Raw genomic sequence first — 21704 nt, 5'->3', positions numbered from 1 at the left:
ATTAGGGTGTGCATGTGTGCTTAGTACAATTACCTTCAAAGCAAGTTTGAACGTATTTAGTAAACATTAAATTTTGAAAATATTATGATGGTATGTTGCTAATGAATCCACAGCACATAACTTCACAATTCTCACAACGATTATTCTTAATGGCATATGCATAAGCACAGGCACACACATAGCCCCTTCGCTACAAAAATGTCCAGAGAACACTTGCCAGCCCTTTTTCTGCATCACCAAGAACAATTACATGGCTATAAAGATAAAATAACCACTGAGTATAAGACCCTGCAAGTCTGAGCTAGTTTTAAATCTTAAAGTCATCTCTCTTGTGAAATCTTTGAGAAGAAAGTCATAAAGTAGTGTCGATATTTATGTCCAGGTGACTTTTATTAGGTAGCCAGTATGTTTAGGTCTCTCTTACAGATGCTTTATTAATAAATTAATCACTTTAAAATGTCCATTTATAACATCATTTTCTAATTTTTAAGGTTTACAAGGATCTAGTAAAATCTCAATTTTCCAGAACCCCATGAAATGAATTGTTCCATGGAGCTGATTTTTCTGAAGTACTCTGCAGTTGATTCTTTTTCATGACGGTACAAGATCATCATTTTGTACATCAATTGTTGCACTCTGCTCTATTATACGGTGATACCCGTGTGGACTGTCTGGTTGCCTTGTCATTTACTGATCATACTGTGGGTCCCAGTCTGCTAATGCTTTTTAAGGCTGTGTGTTTTACAGATTTGTTTTATCTTTTGTAGACAAGTTGTCAGCTGTCATTTCTCATTGCTATCAGTATGTTTCCTGTAGCAGCTTCTCTATCCCCTCTAATTTGCTGTTATTAATCAGCTACAGGTTTAGAAACCAGACTACCAAATGAGGCAGGGTTGCGCATTAAAGTAAAAGCAAATGCGTACTGTTTAACGCACATAGGGCTCTGCTAGATGTAAAAGACAGGAGCCTGCATTCGCAGCATCTATTTTGGCTGCTGAAAGACTCTTTTGTGGCGTATTTCCTGGTTCTTAGTTGACGCAGTACACTTCTGAATAGATGATCTTACTATACTTGAGAGAGAGCCATTACTTAAGGCGATGGCAGCAGAAACTCTATTATAAAATACATTCACAAATAAATAGGTGTACAATTGAAACTCTTAATTCAACCCATATATTACATAACCATGAACTGTCAAATAAAAAATGGATTGAATGCGTTTTATAAAATAATTACTTACATATTCGATGTGTGGGAAATACACTGCATAATTTAAACAAAGAGATCTATGAATTAAATGATATATTGCCCTTAGTTATAGCAAAATCAGCCTAAGATACTATAAAACAATATAATTAATAAGTAACTTATTAATAAGCAATTAAAGTCTATTTCTAAAAGCATTTCAATTTTATCAATTTGTTTCTCACATGAAGAGTTTGAAGATGGAAGCTATTCAGTGGGGGCAAGCATCACAAAGGTGTTTTAACTCGGTTCAAATTACTTAAATATGATAGTATATATTTCACAGCTGGGAAATTAGTTGTTTAAGCAATTTGAACTTAGTTTAAATATTGCCTTAACAGTAAGTATTATCTAAAAAAAATTTTTGGATAAGAATAATTAAGAAGGTTTTAAGGTATGTTGAGGATATAAAGAGAGTACTAAATAGCCACCGATCTGCGTATCTTTTAAATAAATTGTTGCCTAAGCAACTAGGTATGGTCATCCCTGATAATTAAAAATGTTAAGTACTGACAAAAAATAATACTTCTTGTCTCATATTTTATAGTTTTAACATCTAAAAACTCTTTATGAGATTCAGAGTCCCTGTACACACAGAAATTGATTACAAGAGGCAAATCTCACTTGCTGTCTCTGCATCAAAAGAACTCATTTCAAGGTTTGCATAGCCTGATACATTTATGGATTCCTTTCTAATTTATTTTTTAACATGTTACTACAGTCAAATTGAAATTTAATTATTAAACCAGATAATTGCTGCAGAGAAATATTTTAAGAGATATCAATATCCAGCCAGTTACACAACCTGTTTTTGTTTTTGTTTTTCTCACTAAGATTTACCTTGTGTTTTATCAATACAACTTTATGAATGTTGGCTTTGAATCAAAAGCTTTTCTCAGCAGTCTGCCCTTCACCTTTGAATTCACTCAACATCAAAGTACTGCAGGCCATTCATCTGGCATTGGCCAGCTATTGTTTTTTTTCAGTCACAGATAGTCCATGCCTTGGCTGTGGAATCCATCACTGGGAAGGCATTACAGTGTCTTTGTAAACTTCATTTCTCTAAGAGATATGGCCACTTTTCTTTACATGAAGTAGGAGAGGAAACTATTACTTGAATCTTCTACAAAAAAGCAGAAGAGTTTCTTCATGATATTTTTTTCCCAACTAAAACCACTGACTTCCAAACTGGAACTAAACATCCTGATTATTATGTGATTTCATGTGTGTGTGTTTTTTAAATGTCAGTTGGAAAAAGGTTCCATACCATTGTTAATTGGTGATCAATAAGCTTAGTGTCATAGTATGCTACATTGAAAAGAGCTTTATATGTCATCGTGTCTGGGCATGCCAAATATATTTCTTTATTAAGAGACAGATCGTAACATTATTTCCTACCTGCATATGGCCTCTGCCTCCTACTCAACCCAGGATTCCTGACAGTTACTAACAATCAGAGTTTGCATGCATTTGCTCTCCTGGAGAGTTCAGTCTCTCTATTATCTATTTTATAGATAACAAAATTGAACCTAGAGGGACTAAGTGACTGCTTCAAGCCTATGGAACCCATAACAAGAAAACAGAAAAAAGGAAGGGTGTGTTGAAGAAGCTGATGGCCCTCAGCTTGCTCAAGTAGGTCCCCTACTCCCATTCCAGGGAAAAAAAGAAGAGATTCCATAGTCCGTATCTGGAGTATTCTTCATTACTTTTGTAATCACTTACTGGGTGCTGAGGTAGAATGATGTCAAAAGTGTTGTTCCAAGGCGTTCAAATTCCTTGGAATCCTATTTACAGAAGAAGTACCATCCTACCACTTTAGCTAAGAATTGGAATATTCTTTGCTGGGCCCAGTGGCTCACGCCTGTAATCCCAACACATTGGGAGGCTGAGGCGGGCAGATCACCTGAGGTGAGGAGTTCAAGACCAGCCTGGCCAACATGGTGAAACCCTGTTACTACTAAAAATACAAAAAACAATTAGCGGGGCATGGTGGTGGGTGCCTATAATCCCGGCTACTCAGGAGGCAGGAGAATCCCTTGAACCCGGGAGGAGGAGGTTGCAGTGAGCTGAGATCACACCATTGCATCCCAGCCTGGGCAACAAGAGCTAAACTCCGTCTCAAAAAAAAAAAAAAAAAAAGCACTACACAAAACATACATTTGTTAAAGTTATTTTATATATAAACGAACCTATCATCTTTTGTGCTTTCTTGAAATTTTCAAAAACAGATGACTGAGATTCATGGTCAAGAACATCTCAAAGAACATTATATATCTGAGACAGCATTTAAAATGGCCTTGCCATACAAGCTACTAGTATTTGTTATTATAATTTTAAAAGTGATGAAAAAATTCTCCTCATACAGTTGACAAAACTTACTCTCTGTATAAGGTATCTTGATAATTCAGAACTACAAAGATAGGATATAAATAGGATGAGAAGAAAGGAAAATAATCTAAAGGATGAGATCAAGCTAAACTAAAGCAATAAGAGAATGTTATAACCTAAACTCGTTACCTCAGTAGATTCAACATGGAGTGATCATTTCTATTCTGAAAACTCTAGTTATCTCTAGGGTTCCAAGGAGAAAATCAGTGTGAGGTTCAATGACAGTCTGAAGTTTGAAACAGGAAGAGACTGGCGTCTCTTAGAGATTCTAGATGACACTATATGTCAAGGTCTTGAAATGCATTTCCCTGAGAACAGCGCCATAATAGATGACTCTGCTGAGTGTAGCAGCTGTTGAGTTTTTTTTTTTTTTTTTTTTTTTTTTTGGGCAAATCAAACAGTGAGAGAGAGGCATGCTCAGAGAGGATAGAGGTTCCAGGGATCAAAGCTAAAGAGAAAAGACTGAAGAAAAGGGATGACTGCAATCTAGTGAAAAATGATGTGAAGTCCAGAGGAAGAATCTTCAGAGATTCTAGGTGAGGCACAAGGAACCAGGGCATGTCCCAAGTCCTTTGGAGATGACAGAGCAGAAGCTCAGTGCAGATTGCAACAGTGAAGGACACCGGGGACCCATATCCAGAAAATAGATTAGAAAAAAGGAAGAGTGACTGTGTCAAAGAAGCCGATGGCTCTCAGCTTGCTCAAGAAACCAGCCAGATAAGGGTGTAATCAGGGGTGATTCCCTTGAAGGAACACGGGAGAATCTGACGGCAATATCTAAAGAGAATGTGGGGAAAAGAACTATGAGATCATGGGCCTGTGTCCAGGAACAAGTGCGTCTAGTGCTTTTTAAAACAAATTTTTGTGATCTTTTCATGAGAAGTTATTTGTATGAAACTCTACGTATGTTTTCTTACAGATCTTAGCAATGAAAATTCCTTAAAAATACACAGGTATTGTGGGTTTGTTTCAAAGTCGCTTGAGAAAAAATATGCTGGGAAACTTTGTCCCATTGTGAAAGAGATCTGGGGCAAAAAGACTCCAGCTGAAGAATAATTTGGTTCCAGCTATAAAAAAGTTAGTGACACCCAACTTCAGAGATGTATGAACAAAACGAGGTAAGCCAGGAATCAATCCTACAAGTACCCAGCAGGTTTCATCTGGCATTATCATCTTATCACGTAAAATTACTGTTCTTTTGAAAACATTTTAACATTACTCTTATTTTTATAGACATTTTGGTTGCTCCAAAATTAGATAAACTACTATTCTGCTAATGTTCATGAACACATGTAGTTAATACTTTCTGTGAAGGATCATAAAGCCAAAAAATATAAAGAAATATTAAGTGCAAGTTCATAATGGTAATTGATATTTTGAAAACAACTAATATTTTGACTGTTAAGTAATACCTTTTCTCCCTAATGAAATACATTATTTCAAAAGTCCTGGAATATTGCTGATGGTCACATTTATAGATACAGAAGAAAAACTTATAAGGATCAATCAGTCATTTACAGGTCAAGTCATCTTTCCAATAGAAAACAAGTGCCAACTAAGTAATAGCAAAACATATCAATTTGGTTTTGCAACAAGAATCATCCAAAATTAGCCAAAATATTTTATGATTATTTCTCCAAGGTTACATACATACTGTTTTAAATGATAAATGTTAAATACACATTTTTCAATATTATAAATAACTTGTTATAGTAACTACAGTAGGACAATTTTTATAAGTGGCAAGCTAGTGACTGGATAAAAGTAGGTTAAAAACATAGGAATGGTTTTTAGTTTTTCTTTAAAAAGGGCAAAGCCAAGGAAAAGGACTTCAAAAATAATGGATTAAGAACACAGAGGATCAGAAGTTTTAGCAGATTAGGAAAACAAAATTTTATTTTTCCAGACTAACAACAACAACAACAAAAAGCCACACATGACTAAAAAAGCGAAGAGACTATTGGAAGCAGACATTTAATTGGATCCCCCAAAGGGATTTAGATTTACAACCTAAACTCACCATCTTTCATCCCAGCAGCCATTTTTCTGCTGATAATAAAATTGTTGGCCTGTCTGGTCTTCCAGTTAACTGTTCCATTTATGCCATCAGCACAGCTTAATAAAAAAGCTTTTCAGAATAAAAAAATGTACAAAAAAATGAAATTAATGTCATGTTAAAATGACTATCACAGATCACCTACAATTAACTGGGATCAGATTCCTTCCAGCCCAGCTAACTGTTTAATTCTAGTTAGCAAATATTTGTTGTATGTTGACACAAGGAATATGTGGGGATACAAGACAACCAAGGCATAGTTCTTGCCCCTGAAGAAGCTTACAATCTATGGGGATTGGCAATTCATGTACATATACATATACATATATATGTGTATATATACATACACACACACAGATATATATAAAATAAATCATAGTAATTATACACACAAATGGTAGAAAGCATAAGTGCTATAAGAACACTGATGGGGCAGCAATTATCTCTGGCTAGGAATGTTGTGTTAAGTTTAAAGTAACTTTTAAATTCACAGTTGAATTTTCCTCACACTGGCAGCAATGACTAGGATAGGGGTTAAGGAATACTAAATAGGGGCTACTGCAAGAGTGTCAGATAGCAGTCAGGGTAAAGCACAAGGAAATAAAAAGTGGTGCCAATTACAAACAACATGGAGATAATACTGACAATACTTTTTCAAACTGCTAGGTGTAAGGATAAAAGGAAAATCAAAGATGCCTTTGAAGTTTTTATCCAGAATGACATAGAATAGCAATACATTAGGAACCTCAGAAAAGTCAGTTTCAAGAGAAAGAAGATTAATTTGATTCAGGATATGTTAAACTTAGGGTACTAGTTGGATATCTAGGTGAAACGATTTGAGAAGAAGATAATGTAATGGGGCTTCATATACAGATTTAAAGTTCTTCTCCAAAGAAATGATTATTGAAGCTAAAGCCCTAGTGTGATTCCCTGGTAACACATACATCAGGCTCTTACATAGAAAGTGATCTGGAGCAAATATATGTTCCTGTTCTTGACCCATTCATTGATCCTATTTTTCATCATCCAAACTGCCAATCTGCTGTCTACTCTCTGATTTTTCACCCTTACATTTTAGACATGATAGATTTGGGCACCATTTTTTTCTGATTACAATATTGGCTCTCCATCCTATTCTCCATTGGGCTACTTTAGGTAAGTTCCTTGTGGATTCAGTTCAGCCCAAGAATTGCCCAGGGGATTTGTCCTAGCTTCTGTGTGTTTGTTTTGTTTTGTTTGTTTTTGTTTTTGTTGTTGTTGTTGTTTTTGAGATGGAGTCTCACTCTGTTGCCCCGGCTGGTGTACAGTGGCGCAATCTTGGCTCACTGCAACCACCACCTCCTGGGTTCAAGAGATTCTCTGGTATCAACCTCTGGAGTAGCTGGGACTACAGGCGTGCACCACCATGCCTGGCTAATTTTTGTATTTTTGGTAGAGATGGAGTTGAGGCTGGTCTCGAACTCCAGGCCTCGGGTGATCCACCCACCTCGGCCTCCCAAAGTGCTGGGATTACAGGTGTGGGCCACCACACCCAGCCTGTCCTAGCTTCTGGACCTGGCATGCGGTAAGGAAGAAAGCTCAAAATGAAGAGGGATAGCAAAAGCAAAACAACATATTAATAAATACATTAACATATCAAAAGCAGAGGATGATTCAGCAAAGAAAGAAGAAAGAAGCAGTCACAGAGGTTGAAAAATGAAGTCTGAAGAGTCACATAAGCCAACGGAACGGAAGAGACATGTCAAGAAGGAGAGTGTGATCAACATCCTCACTTACTGCAAAAAGGTCAAAGAGGATGGGAGTTTACAAAAGACTGCTAGATTTGAAAAGTGAGAAGTTACTGGTGACTCCTTGAAAGTGGAGTTCTGATAAAGTGGTGAGAGTAGAAACCAAACTGCAAAAGGTCAAGACATAGATGCAGAAATTACAGTTAATCTTTCAAGAACACTGGTCAGAATAGGGAAGCAAAAAGGTCAAATGATAGACTGAAGAGTGGCAAGGTGGACAGAAGGTTGGTTATTTTAATAGGGATGACATATTTTGTATCTAAACAGAGGAAAAGATGTAAGGGGGGAGAAAGAGATTAAGGATAAAGAACAGGAGCATAACTGATAAGATACAATCCAAGAAAAGGTAGAATGGGTAGGACAAAGCATATGGAAGTAAGGAAAATGCTTTGGGCATGAGAAAGGGAAAGGAAAGTGGAGACAGCAACAGTTAGTGGGGTATAGCAAACTTCACTTTAAAGGAGCTCCCCACCTTAATAAATCAGAGATAAAAGGCATATTTCCTTTTCAAACTAAATTTCCAGTAAAAATCTGAACTTCATGAAAAATCCACCCTTCAAAATGAGAAAAGAATACAATTCAAAACCCAGATTATTATTAGTAGTAGTAGTGGTAGTGTTTTTAGAGATGGGGTCCACTATGTTGCCCAGGCTGGACTAGAACTCCTGGGCTCAAGCAATCATCCTACCTCAGCTTCCCAAGTAGCTAGGACTACAACCACTGCTCAGACCACTGCAGCCAGCTAAAACCGAGGTTACTAATTTAATCATTACACATTGGATGATTGTATCAAAATGTCACAGGTGCCCTTTATGTATGTACAATTATTACATATCCATAATTAAAATTTTAAAAAGTTATTAAACCCAGGTTATTAAAAACAAACAAAACTTCAGGTGATCATGTCAGTGCTACCTAGGAGTACAAATCAAAATCCACAGCACCCCCCAAAATAAGCTACTTAATTTGCATTCAATTTTAAAAATACATCAAATTAAGAATATTAATTTTATCTACTAAATGACCAATGTAATGAATTTCTCTAATAAATGGTTAATTTATTTAATAACTGAAGTTATGTATTTTTAAATCTAGATGAATAATACAGGAGGCATTTCCCAATAATTTAAGCTAAAACAGGATCAAAAATATTAATAGTCTTTTGTGGCAAAATACTCCACCCCCAAGGTTTTCCTGATGGCTATGTTCCAAAAGCAACATGCTAGTTACATAGGAATCACATAGGCAGCTCCCCTAAAATATTCACATGTACCCCCAAAATATACATAGTAAAAAAATTCTGAAACACATATTCATGACTTCACCATGGAGAGTCTAGGTAGGTGGGTTACACAGTTCTGTCAGGTAATTCACATACAAAACTGTGAACTCTAGAAGACAGAAGAGCCATTACAGAACCCAAAGAAATATAAACTATCACCTGAGTTACATATGCAACAAATGTAGGGCTGACTTTAGAAGTGAAAACCCTACCCATTCCAACCTCCAACTGATTTACAGATACAGCCAATCTGCAAAAACATACAAGACCTTGCTGGATAGTGGAATATCCCAACTAGAAGGACAAATTATTCTCTACAATGTTCCAAAGAACAATGTATGTGTGGATACGACAAGCAACATTTAGATTTAACTGCTTCCCATCACCACCTCCTGAGCAAGGTGCTTTCACATATACTGTCTAATTCAATCCTTACAAAACCAAATCAATCTATTAATGTGTCTGAAGATTATAGGGGCTTAATCTTAAAGCATAATGAAGTAAATCCTGCAGGCAAGCAGACACTCTATAGAACTCTCCATTTCTCCATGAACTGGGTAGTTACCATAAAGAAAGAACAGGTTGAGTGCCCAGACAGTTTCTCTTTTGTTCCTTCCTTTATTCTAGCTCAGTGGTTCTCAGACTATGTTGTGCATAAGAATTATTGTTCAGAGTTTTATACACAAAACTACACATATTATACCTTATGGGCGATTTAAAGGATTAATTAGGATAACTTTAGGTCTATGGAATTTTTTCTTACACCCTTGCTTTTAGAATCCGACTAACCCAGCATAAGAATTAACACCACTACATGTCCTTGGCTAGTGAATCAATGCATCATTGCTCATACTTTCCAGGTCCTGTATAAGGGCAGCCTAGTTGGCTTTTACAGGATTCAAAAAGCAAACTGAATTGGTGTCTCAACTGTTTAAACAGAGAGGCAGGGTAGAATAGTTTAAACACAACACACAGACGTTGCTCTATTTCAAGGCCAGCACTGCTTTTGAGCACATTCATTTTTTGAAAGTTTGTATTGATCCATATGAAGTCCTACTTTGACCACAGAAGACTGAAGTCCAATAAATCTCAATAAAAGGATAATGTTTTATGGCTCTACTCCCCAAGCAATATCACTAAAGGCAAGACACGATGCCACGAATGATGTGCTTAAACCAAGCCCCACATATTGAGGGAGAAACTTTAATAATAGGGAAATAACTATTTATTTTTAATTGTGTGTCCAATATCATGGATCCACTTGACTAACTTCTTGTATAGAAAAGTATTGTATTCTGTACATTGACAAGTACAGAGTACTCATTGAAAAAGGCTAGTATTTTAAAGTTTAATTTTCATTAGGAAAGGACCAATGCATTTTTTAATGTGAGAATGAATTTCTCTAGAATGGAAAAATATGACTCAATATTTAAAATATTTATCCTACCTACAACTTTTCAAGATTAAATCTAATGTGTAAAGATATGTCAGACTTGTACAGACTGGTTCTTGAACTTCCTCCAAAGACACTGGACTATCCCCAGGAATCCTAAAAGGAAGAGAACACCACTGTGCTCACCAGGTTCATGGTAATCTACATTACAATTACATCTGGGTGTGAGTTTTACTCTGGTTCATAAACACAGAAACAAAGAATCATATGTATCTTGCATTTACAAAGCCCAAGCTAAGAAAGCATTCACACAATTAGCCAGGATATCACTGTACATAATTTAATCATATTTTCAACGTTCCCCCTTTAAAATCATCAAAGCCTAATCCAAAGGTGGCTGGCATGCCTTCACCTTCCCTAGAAACCATACGACAGTTAGGTTGTCTTAAGATTCCATGATTCATTTTGAGTCTTCTAGCAGCATAACTACATTTCATCTGACCTGGGGCAAGCAATCTCTGAAGAGATATTACTGTTACCCAAACTTGAATAATTTGCTGACTGGGGGAGGAGAGGATTGCTATTTAATAAAAGTAATTGAAGAGCTGTGAATAGTGACTGATTGCTGATGAGCTAATCAGAATATCAAGGAATGGAAATAATAAATAATAACTTATTCAGACATCACTGTCCAAGTAAACAGCAGGATATGCCAAATGAAATTTAATCTGATTATCATACTCACCTTAAAACCAAACTGTCAAGTCTTTCTCTGTCCACTACTTCATCTGTCTCTTTCATATTCCACTGTAAGGGGGATGGAAGACTTTGTTTTCAGAAGTTAGTTATATAGCTCACGTGTCCTGCATCTCTTCCCTTCTCTTACCATCCCCATCCAAGTTGCTATGTTGCTCCCTGACCCTCTACATTTTTCTCTTCCCTTCTTTTATGAAATTCTCCTTATTTCTTTTAAAATTGTTTCATACACCGAAACATTGTTTTTATATTTTTCTCTCTAAAAAGTGTAAGTTCACTATTACTTCTCTTCTTTAGCTACAATGTGCTGGATACTACACTAACGGTTATACACATATTAACTAATGTAATCCTTACAATGACTATGTGAAGTAGGTAGCATTCACTCTATTTTACAATGAGACTACCAAGTTTAAGAAAATTATGTTAACTTACCCCAGGTCTTATGTTTACTAAGTGGCAGAGTTGAATTTTGAACCCATTTCGTGGCTGACTGCAAAGTCTATATCATGAACACATCAATACTATCCCCAAATACAGTCATGCATTGCTTAATAATGGGGATACTTTTTGAGAAATGCATTGTTAGGTGATTTTGTTGTTGTGCAATCATAGAATGTACTTACACAAAATGATATATACATTTTTATTTATATATATTTTTTCACATAGAAAACCAAAGTTCCCATCACCATTACTATGCTATTGCTGTGCAGTGGAAATTAATCTCATGTACTACAGGCACCAAAACAAGAACAAAAACAATTTGTTGAAAGAAGAAAGCTTTAAGTTTTGGAACCTATGAGGAAAAAAATGGCTTTACTGAGGAGGACTGTCTACCCCAACCTCTGAAAGGAGCTGGGAAAAGATAATCCTAAAAGAAATGTCACAACAAGGCTTTAAATGAAGAATGCCAGAAGCAACTAAAAAATTAGATATAAGAGACTTTAGAGTGAAATAAAAAAGAAATGTTACAGCAAGGCTTTAAATGAAGAATGCCAGAAGAACCTAAAAAATTAGATATAAGAGACTTTAGAGTGAAATAAAACTGTAGTGCAGAAAGGTAGTGTTTAACATCAATCTTTACAGACACAGGGTCTGGGTTCAAATCCGAATTTTTGTCCATTGGGCAAGTTACTCAATGTCTCTGAGCCTCATCTGGAATAGAACAGTACCCATATCAGCGACAAACTGTTGAGTATTAAATGACATAATATATTTAAGAACTTTAGAAGAATGCCTAGCATATAATGATGTCCCCCCAAAATAAAAACTATTATTACATTTACTCTTCATCTAATTTGAAGAAAATGTTGGATTTCCTTAAATACAATCATTTTTAAAAACACATCTTCAAATGAAAAAAAAAACTGTCATCACTACAGGTGGCATTTAATACAGCACTCTCACTTTTTCTACAATCATGACACATGTGAAAAATGATATTCTATAGAAATATATTATAGAGTCAACAGTAGAGGCTACTCAGAAGAGGCAACAGTCATACCAAACTCTCCTACATGGTTGCCCAAGGGCTAAAAAGATGGCAACTCAGCCAGTCCTCATTCTCTGCACTCAGCCAAGTTGAGGGCTGCAGTTTAACCCTTTTGAGGGAAGCCTGATGTAATAAGATATGAATTACATTGATATTTATATTCTGACTCTCAAAAGTTTTTAGATATTTATTTAGAGGAAACAATGCAACGAAAGCAAAAAGTTATGTGTGAGCAAGACTCAACTGCATTAATCACAATATCAAAATTGAGTGGAAAGTTAAACGTTCAATATAAGAAGTGTTGGTTTGACAGAATAGTTATTGGAGAAGGGAAAGTTCCTCACTTCTCTTGGTATTTTCTGCTCCTTTGCTCAAATAGCCAGAGAAGATAAGTTTGGGTTTCCACTCATGGGAACCGTACTATATCTCAGATGAAACAGGAACACCAGTGGAAACTTTAACAAAAACAATGCACATAAGCAACAGTTACATGCACCATTACAATTTAATGTCCTTATTTGCACAATGTTGGACTATTGTGAAAATAATACAATTAGTGAAAAGCAGAATAAAAAACAGTATAAAGGCAATGTAAAATCTAGTGTAATAGTGCAATCTAGTGGAAAAGGATTAAAAAGCCAAGTGTAGGAGCTGTTGGGTTAGGGATATAAAGCTGCAGGAAAAATTTCTGTTCACAATAAAAAATACAACAACACTCATGATCTTTCCAACTAAGTAACCTCTAAAGAAGAAATATTCTCATATTGGATGTTTGCTTTAAATTGTTATTAATTTTCTTAATTATAAAAATCCATACATTCTCATTGTACTATGATACATTCCAATAGTATAACCAGGAAGATACAAAATATAAACGTTCTCTCTCATATCCCTGTTGCCATCCCACCAATGTCACTGCCTAGCGTATCTACTCTTAATCGTCTTGGCATCTTTCCATATTCTATGTGTATACACACAAAACACATACCATGCTCTTTTTTGCATAATATGATCACATTTTTTCACTTAGAATATATCTTGAACATGTTTACATGATAGCACATTTTAAGGCTACATCGTTTTCTGCTGTGTCTCAATCATAATTTATTTATCATCACCTCAAACTAAGCTTGTCCAAACTAGGACCCATAATCTTTCCCTTAAAAACTGATCCTATTCGAGCCTTCTTCATCCTGTGTGTGGCACCACCATCTGTCCTCACGTAGATGACAGAAATCTGGAAATCATCCTTGAAATCTTCTCCTGACAAACTTAGCACCAAATTCAATGCAACACTCACTCCTGTTGTTTTTTACCCCCTAAAATATCTCTCCTATCTTCATCTCCCCATCACCACCCTAGCCCACAAGGTCATCATCTCTATCTTCAATTACTAAAGGAGCCTAACTAGTCTACAACAAGCTATTCTGACCCCTCCAACCCTTTCCTCACAAACAGCTAAAGTGCTCTTTTTGAAATGCAGATCTGATCATGTCCTGGTTAAATCCCTGCAAAGATTTTCCCATTGCTCTTAGTATAAAGATTAAACCCTTTAAGGCTGTCTACCAGGTTCTGCAAAATTTGTTCCTTGATCTCCTCACTAGCCTCATTTAACATTGTGCTCACCCTTCTCTTTCTGCTCCAACTCCACTGGACGTCTTTTAGCACTTTCTGTTTACCATATTAAACCTGCCCCAGGCCCTCTACAGAGGTCTTCCTTTTACCTCAAATATACCGTCCCTCCTTACTAATATTTACTCATCCTTAAGATCTGAGTGCTTCCTTGGAAAAGCCTTCCTTAAACCCCCTATCCGGCCAAATCCTCTACTTACAAGTTCTAGTCATGTTTGTAGCACTTATCATAGTTTTAAGGGTACATTTACATGTGTAAATGTTTGATTAATCAAATAATCTTGAAAAAAAAAAAAAATCCTGTCCTTTGTCAACCCCAGTAGTGTAAAAAGTTCCATGATAGCTGAGCTGTGTATTCCCCAGCATCCAGCATGGGGTCTCAAAACTAGTCAACACTCAAAAAAATGAATGAATAAAGGAATTACTGGCCAGGTGTGGTGGCTCACACCTGTAATCCCAACACTTTGGGAGGCCAAGGTGGGAGGATCACCTGAGGTCAGGAGTTCAAGACCAGCCTGGCCAACATGGTGAAACCCTGTCTCTACTAAAAATACAAAAAATTAGCTGGGCCTGGTGGCGGGTGCCTGTAATCCCAGCTACTTGAAAGGCTGAGGCAGGAGAATCGCTTGAACCCGGGAGGCGGAGGTTGCAGTGAGCCAAGACCACATCATTGTACTCCAGCCTGGGCAACAAGAACAAAACTCTGTCTCAAAAAAAAAAAAAAAAAAAAAAAGAATTACTAATTAGTAAATATAACCAGGATTTTTTCTAGTTTTTTTCATTATGATTATCAATACTATAATAAAAATCCTTATCTGTATCTTTGAGCACCTTCATCATTATATCTGTAAGCTAGACTTCTAGCAGTAAAATGGTTAGACAAAAAATAATGTACATTTCAAATTCTGATAAGCATGTGTAGTAATCTGTTCTGTTTCTACTTCTGCAGTACTGGTGTTTCATGAGAATCAACCCTGTAACTACAGAAAATGAAAGATGTTAAAAGTACTACACTGATTAACTATTTCATAGAAGAGAAAAGCCAATGTCATTTTACTGCACAGCAAGAAACATGAATTTGCTAAGAAGGAGAAATAAAAAACCTCAGTGCTATTTTTTTCTCTTATTTTGCTTTCCAGGGTAAAAGAGCAACTATCCTTCTATGCATACTGCTGAAGAAATAGGTTACAAATATTCCACTTTAACTGCTGTAAGAAAATTACTGTGATCTCTTCTTTCAAATTTGCACTGAACCCCAAATCTCCATAATAATTCAAGTGGTGACCAGACAAATGAGTGAAAAGCTAAAGAATGGGAAAGAATTTATACCAGACTGCCTAACTCCTATACATTTTTTTAATGAGCGGCTTCATTTATCAGAAAAGAAAGTCTGCATACATGTCACAACAGATGCCGTGGCGATTCCCGTGGTACAGGATGCCAAAGATCTATTCCAAAAAATTGATTAGTCTAAGACAATTAAATACAAAGTGAAATGTGCTAAACACGAGAGGTTTTTAAATAATAAAATGTACTTAAACTGCTACTGCATAAACATTGCATAAAAATTCTTAGATGAAGATACAAAAAAAAAAAAATTCTACCAAAGAGTGACCAAAGAAGAAAACAGCACTGTAGCTTTTACTAACATATTGTTTCCAAGAATATAACAATAATCATGTCAGCAACTAATGTTTTGAGGCTACCTATTTATTTCCTAAGGTAACGTCTTTAAGTTTTAAAATGTAAACACGGGATTATTACTTCCAAAGCAGGGGAGCCGGAGCCAGAGCAAGCAAGCACTGCATTCAAGGAATTACAAGTAGCCGCCTGTAGACCAGCTGAGCGTTGACAAGCCAGAAACTCATCTTTGAGCTTTTCTGTCTTGGAAATATGAACTCAGCCCAAGAATGCCCATGGCATCTTCAACAACAGGGATGCAAGCCATCTCAAATTGCTGTTTGCATTATTACAATCCCAGAAAAGTGCACAGGGCCCTTTTATAAAAGAGAGAATAAGGAAAAGAGAAAGTTGTTCAACATTAGAAATATACTTCATACAGTCAGAGTGAAAGTGACTGCATTTCTGACCTAACAACTGGAGTGGAGGAGAAAGTTCTAAGTGTGAGGCAGAAGTGAAAGCTGCAGGGAAAAGTTAGAAAATATGACAGAAGAATTTTTCTATCATTCCTTCACCTCTCTCATTGGACTTCTTAGTTTGCAAAAACTAGAAACTCCAGGGTATAAAAATAGCTTCTGTGGAATCCAAAACTACTCACAAAAGGGGTCCTGTAAGGAAGTCTTATATACTCCACAAATTCATTTTAAGAAATTGTATTTTCAAAGTTTGATATAGTAACCAAAATAAACAATCAATAGGCAGATCACCATACAGGAAAGAAAAATCTGCCTCAAGACATGTTTGAGATACTAAGAATGTGCCCTTAAGCCAGGCAGAAACCAGGCTAACCTGAAATGGACAGAAGTTAAAAACATTTGATAAAAATATTTTATTTTGCTATGTAAAAGCTAAAAATTTTAACTGTTAAGTTTTGTAGGGAGATATATCACAAGGGAGGGGAGGTTGTAGAAGGGACCCTATTTCCCTCTGGAGAAGTGGCAGCTGAGGCCCAGCAGCCAGCCTGCCCCCTCTAGCCCTAGGTACGCTCGGCATCCACAGTCACTCAGCCCCAGTAGCCTGCTCGGACAGAGCAAGAAATTCCAGGAAAGAGTAATTCTAGGAAGCAAATTAAGCAAGTTAAGACACTTTGCAGGGGGAAAAGGAATCTTTCATTTTCTTCTCAGGTTTTCATGTTTGAAATAGAATGGGAGAGATAGGAGGGTGTGTGTTAAATTACCCTGTTGCAGCTATTTTCAAGCTGTAAGAAATGAACTTGCAACACACAGGGCTATTTAGACAGTTTATCAGAAAAAATAAAATGTTCTCATCACAAATGTCTTTCAGGTGAACACTAAAATGTTATCATGGCCTTCAAGTTAAATATTCATTGCAAGAAAGGTGAATATTTCCGATATTTAAAGAACAGAATAAATAAAGTTGATTGTTTTGTTGAGCTGCAATGTTAGGAAGGCCTCATGTTGAAATCTATCTGTACCTTTAACCCACCAATGCTAGTTCTACTTTCCAAAGCAAACATCAGAGAGTTCATGTTGACTGTTTAGTCTTATCAAGTTAAACACTTCCAGACCCTGTGAAGATACCTCCCATGACAGGATTGCCAGACCCTTCAACATCCCCATGGACTGCTCTGGAAGTTTTCTAATTTGTCAAAATCTCTCTTTAAATGTGACAGCCAGAAATGGACACAATACTACAGGTGTGGTTGATTAGAGTAGGGTACTATTAATGTTTGTGACATATGGACACTATACTACTACCAGAAGCTAACTAATCTTTTTTTCTTTTGCAACCACATCATGCCACTGGTTCATATTAACCTTCATTTTCCTAAAGAACTGTCACCATACAAAGTCATTTCCATACTTTCATACCAATGAATTATGATGTATTTACTACTATAAAATATTCTTTGCTTTCAGCACAGCATTGCAGCCAACTTAAAAACCATGTTAACTCTAAATTGTTATCAATTTCTAACAGCTATCCCTTTTCAATTCATCCTTGGATTTTAAAGCAAGCCTCCTAGATCTTCATCAAACTCATTCATACAAATGCTGAGGAAGAGAAAACTCAGGGCAAAGGCTTATGATCCTTAACCAGGGATAATACCCTGACCCAAACCCAAGAACACATACACCTCGCCGGTGCTGGTTCAGTCTGCCTCCCGCTCACACAGAAATACTGTTAATTAATCTGCACACCACCTCATACACAAGAACATCCTGTATCCTTGACAAATGCTTTGCAGAAAGCAGGATTAACTTACCTTTCAAAACAAAGTGTAAGAAATCCATACATATTAAAATTGTAATTATATAAAAATATTTATGTATACAGAACAAAGACTAGAAGGGATACAACATCAATGGAAATGGTTGTTCCAGTGTCAGGCTGTGGAAACTGGAGGTTTGTTTTTTACTTAATACTGTCTTTAATACGGTTACATTGTTTACAAAATTTAAAACACTGGGAATTATGAAGAGAGAATTTGGCTTGGAAGCAATCCATGTGAAACAGCATTTAAGAGCATTGAGACTCTATCTGATCCTACCAACATGAAAACTTGAATCAGAAACATATTCATTGGAAAAGACTTGTTGATACCTAGAAACATTGGCTTTTCTTCTTCAATTTTGTTGTTGTTGTTGTTGTTTGTTTGTTTCTTGTACTGCTACATTATGCTTAATATTTCTGGAAATCAGGGAGATAACAGACTGGAGAACTGGATTCCGAAGTTTAGAAAAAGCCTAAATGGAGTGTGTATTAGTCTATGTATGCCCCTCACATATGTCTGTCTGTCTGTCTGTCTGTCTGTCTGTCTGTCTGTCTGTCTCTGCTGGGGAGGTTGAGAGGGATAGAAAGAAAACAGTCATCATATTGACATGTCTGTGAAGCTCTGGACTAAAATGAGTGAAGTGTAAAAGCGATCTCCCCTCCAGCCCAAGAATTTCTAACTAACACATAAACCCATATCATCAATTCCCCTAGAGTCATTTCTTTACACCGAGGGTAGGAAATAAGTGTTAGAATATGCATTTGGGTGTTTAGAGAATATGGAAGGGTGAATTTTAAGGAAAGGATTATTTGAGTAGAGTACGGATAATTAGCAAAAAAGAAAAAGGAAGAAGGCGGGTGGGTATTTTGGAGACAATGTGATCTATAAATATTGCACTTATTAGAATAAGAAAAAATCTGAATATTTGACTTGGGAATTTTTTTTAACAAGTCAGGATTTCTTCACTGCTTCCATATTTTGTGTACTGCATGATTTTCACCAGTGGAAAACTAGTGTTGGAAACTGGATACATGTTATCTTTATTTCTTTGAAGTTGTCTCTAACCAGTTTTTTCTGGTGCTGTCCCTTATTTTCAATGTCTGTGAGACAAGTGAAAATGCTACTTTGCTTAGAAATGCAATTTGTCCACCATGCTATAGGTTAAGTAAAATACATGAAGCAAATCAACAGCTTTTATATTTATGGCAAACTGTTGTAAAAATGGATAAAATGTTCAATACAAAGTCCACTTACTCTTTGACAACTGGAAATTCTACTTTGCTTAGAAATAAATTTTCCCTACCATACTAGAACTTAAGCCAAATACAGGTGGTAAGTCAGCAGGTTCGTAAATCCATAGCAATTGTCATTAAAAATGAATAAGGTGTCCAAATAGAAAATCCAGTTATTTGACAACTGAAAATTTAACTTCACTTAGAAATATATTTTCTCTATCATATTAGAAATTAAGCCAAATACATGTGATAAGTCAGCAGATTCATAGATCTATAGCAAATTGTCATTAAAAAGGGGTAAAATGTCCAAATAGAAAAAGTGCAATTACTCTTTCACAAGTGAAAATTCCAGTTAGTTTTGAAATAGTTTTTCTAAAACCCTAGAACTTAAGCTAAATACATAAGGTAAATTCAACAGCTTTATAAATACATGGCAAATTTTCATTAAATGGGTAAAATACCCAAAGAGAAAGTCTAGTTATTATCTAACAAGTGAAAAATCCCACTTTGTTTTGAAATACAATTTTCTTACCCTACTAGAAGTTAAATATAGGTGTTAAATCGTAGATCTACAGCAAACTCTCATAAAAATAGATAAAATGTCTAAATACAAAGCCCAGTTATTATTTGATAAAATAAATAATATGCATTAACTCCTCTTTGCTGTAATGCAACCCTGTGCAAAATGGGCAGAAATAGTCAACACCAGGAATAAATATCTGAGAAAATCCAAAATTCACGTAGATATTAAATATCCAAAATATGTTTAAAGTTCTTATCTATTAATTTTGTTTTATTTTTGGTTTTGAAAGTTTTTGTTGTTCTAGACAACACAAAAATGTTGCCGAAAGTATTGCTCTATTAATGTTATCTTTCTGTTTTATTTTTAATATTGCTTTGTTTTGTGGGTAACAAAAAGATTTTATCTAAATTATTTATTTATTGATGCTGTTTTTTCCCGTAGAAAATTCTATTTCTAAGCAAAGTGTAAATATTTTTAAATGCAGAAGAATAAAAAAAACTATAATATGTTAGAAACAGTGAGACCAGAGAAAATTCTTCTCAGTTTTCTGGTTTTAAATATTTATGTACTAACGTTGTTCATTTAAAATTTTAATTAAAAAATTAATTACTATTATTTCCTTGAAAGAAAGTTCTGCAAACTTAATGTTATTTAACATTTAAAGGCTCTTTGGAAAGAAAATAATCGAAAAGAATTAATTTGATCTTGTTTTTAACATTTAGAAAGTATCTGCAATCCTATGAAAAACATTTACAGTATAGATACCTATATATGCGTAGAGAACGTCTGAAAAAGCAGACTCTATAATGTTTACTGGTGTTATTGCAGGGTGACAAGGTTACAGGTGACCTTTTCTTCTTTAGAGTTTTCTAAGGTTTTCTCTCCTGAATTTTGTACAATGTCCTGAAATTACTTTTATTATGGTAAAATACTAATTATGTTTTTTTAAAAAGTCCTGGTTAACATTTTGAAAGAAAAAATCAAATTGGTTCGAACTTGTTCAAACTTTTAAAGTCTTAAGATGGAGTTTTGAACTTTAATTTTTCCTACTTTTCATCTATACTGGTTTTAAATCTCAATTTTTAGAAAAATAATGTCTCGGTTAACTAGGTGAAATAACTTTCGAATTTAAACAAACAAAACTGCTAAGAATTTGACAGCGGTCATCAGAACAGTACTCTACCAAGCATAAGAAATCCTGGAATTACTCTATCTTGCAGAAGAGAGTGAATATCCTAAAGATTAAATCAAAAAGCACTTCTAAAAAGTGTAATTGTGTTCACCCAACTTCCTAGGAAAATGTCTTTGTTAAAAAGCTGCATTTCATTCATTCATATTCCGGATAGTGGATATTTTATCTCTAATGAAAAGTAAAATCTCAGGAAATGGGCTCCAGTTTTGTTTATTCCTAGAAAGGCTCGCTTTTAAAGTGCGGTGTCTGCAACGTTGTTACGACAATAAGTCAAATTCTTATTGATCCTCCAAGTATAAAATAATCCGTAGCAATGTTACTAAAATGTGCTCAATTTTGCTCTTCAAATATGAAAGCGTTTCATCTGTGTTTCAGAAACCTAACTCAGCTGTAGACAATTTGGTTTTCCCTTTTAACTTAAATTTGTTTTACTAAGATCATCAACAGATTGTCAGTTTCCCAAGCGCCTAACACTGAGGCGCTTAGATGGGAACCCGCGTTAAGGTTTTATTTAGCATCCTTCCTCATCAGTATTTTAGCGTCTTATCAGCCACTACAATTTTCCCTGACATAAAATATATATGTTGATAGTACAAATGCACGCAAATATTTGTGGCTGAATCTCGGCAACCCGCTGGAAAGGATTAAACGTGTGGTTGCCGTGACTAAACGCATTCATTCACCCTACAAGATTTAGGAAAATGTAACGTTGCAGGGGAAGCAAGATCTCTGTGTAAACCTCGTAATCGCCACCAAAAGTCCGTAGCTGGGAGACTTCGAAGCCCGCCAAACACAGTGGAAGCA

The 21704-nt window shown here is 35.6% G+C and overlaps 1 protein-coding gene across 15 annotated transcripts in view; it reads right to left on the bottom strand.

Annotated features, from left to right (window-relative positions):
- Positions 1-21704, bottom strand: part of SGCE (sarcoglycan epsilon) — a 71383-nt gene that overhangs the window by 48789 nt on the left and 890 nt on the right. For 4 of the 15 annotated variants that reach the window (XM_007982126.3, XM_007982124.3, XM_007982127.3 and 1 more), the window contains exon 2: positions 5654-5761. The exons of 7 other annotated variants lie outside the window; for them this stretch is intronic. In XM_007982126.3, the coding sequence (XP_007980317.1) occupies positions 5654-5761 (108 nt within the window). Of the gene's footprint in view, positions 1-5653; positions 5762-10896; positions 10959-21704 lie in introns of all 15 variants that reach the window. 4 more of the 15 variants (XM_038004630.2, XM_038004631.2, XM_038004632.2 and 1 more) reach the window with 2 other exon arrangements.

Source organism: Chlorocebus sabaeus, chromosome 21 (genome assembly GCF_047675955.1).
Source record: "Chlorocebus sabaeus isolate Y175 chromosome 21, mChlSab1.0.hap1, whole genome shotgun sequence".
Lineage (NCBI taxonomy): Eukaryota > Metazoa > Chordata > Mammalia > Primates > Cercopithecidae > Chlorocebus > Chlorocebus sabaeus.
This window is presented reverse-complemented; position numbering and strand designations above follow the sequence as displayed.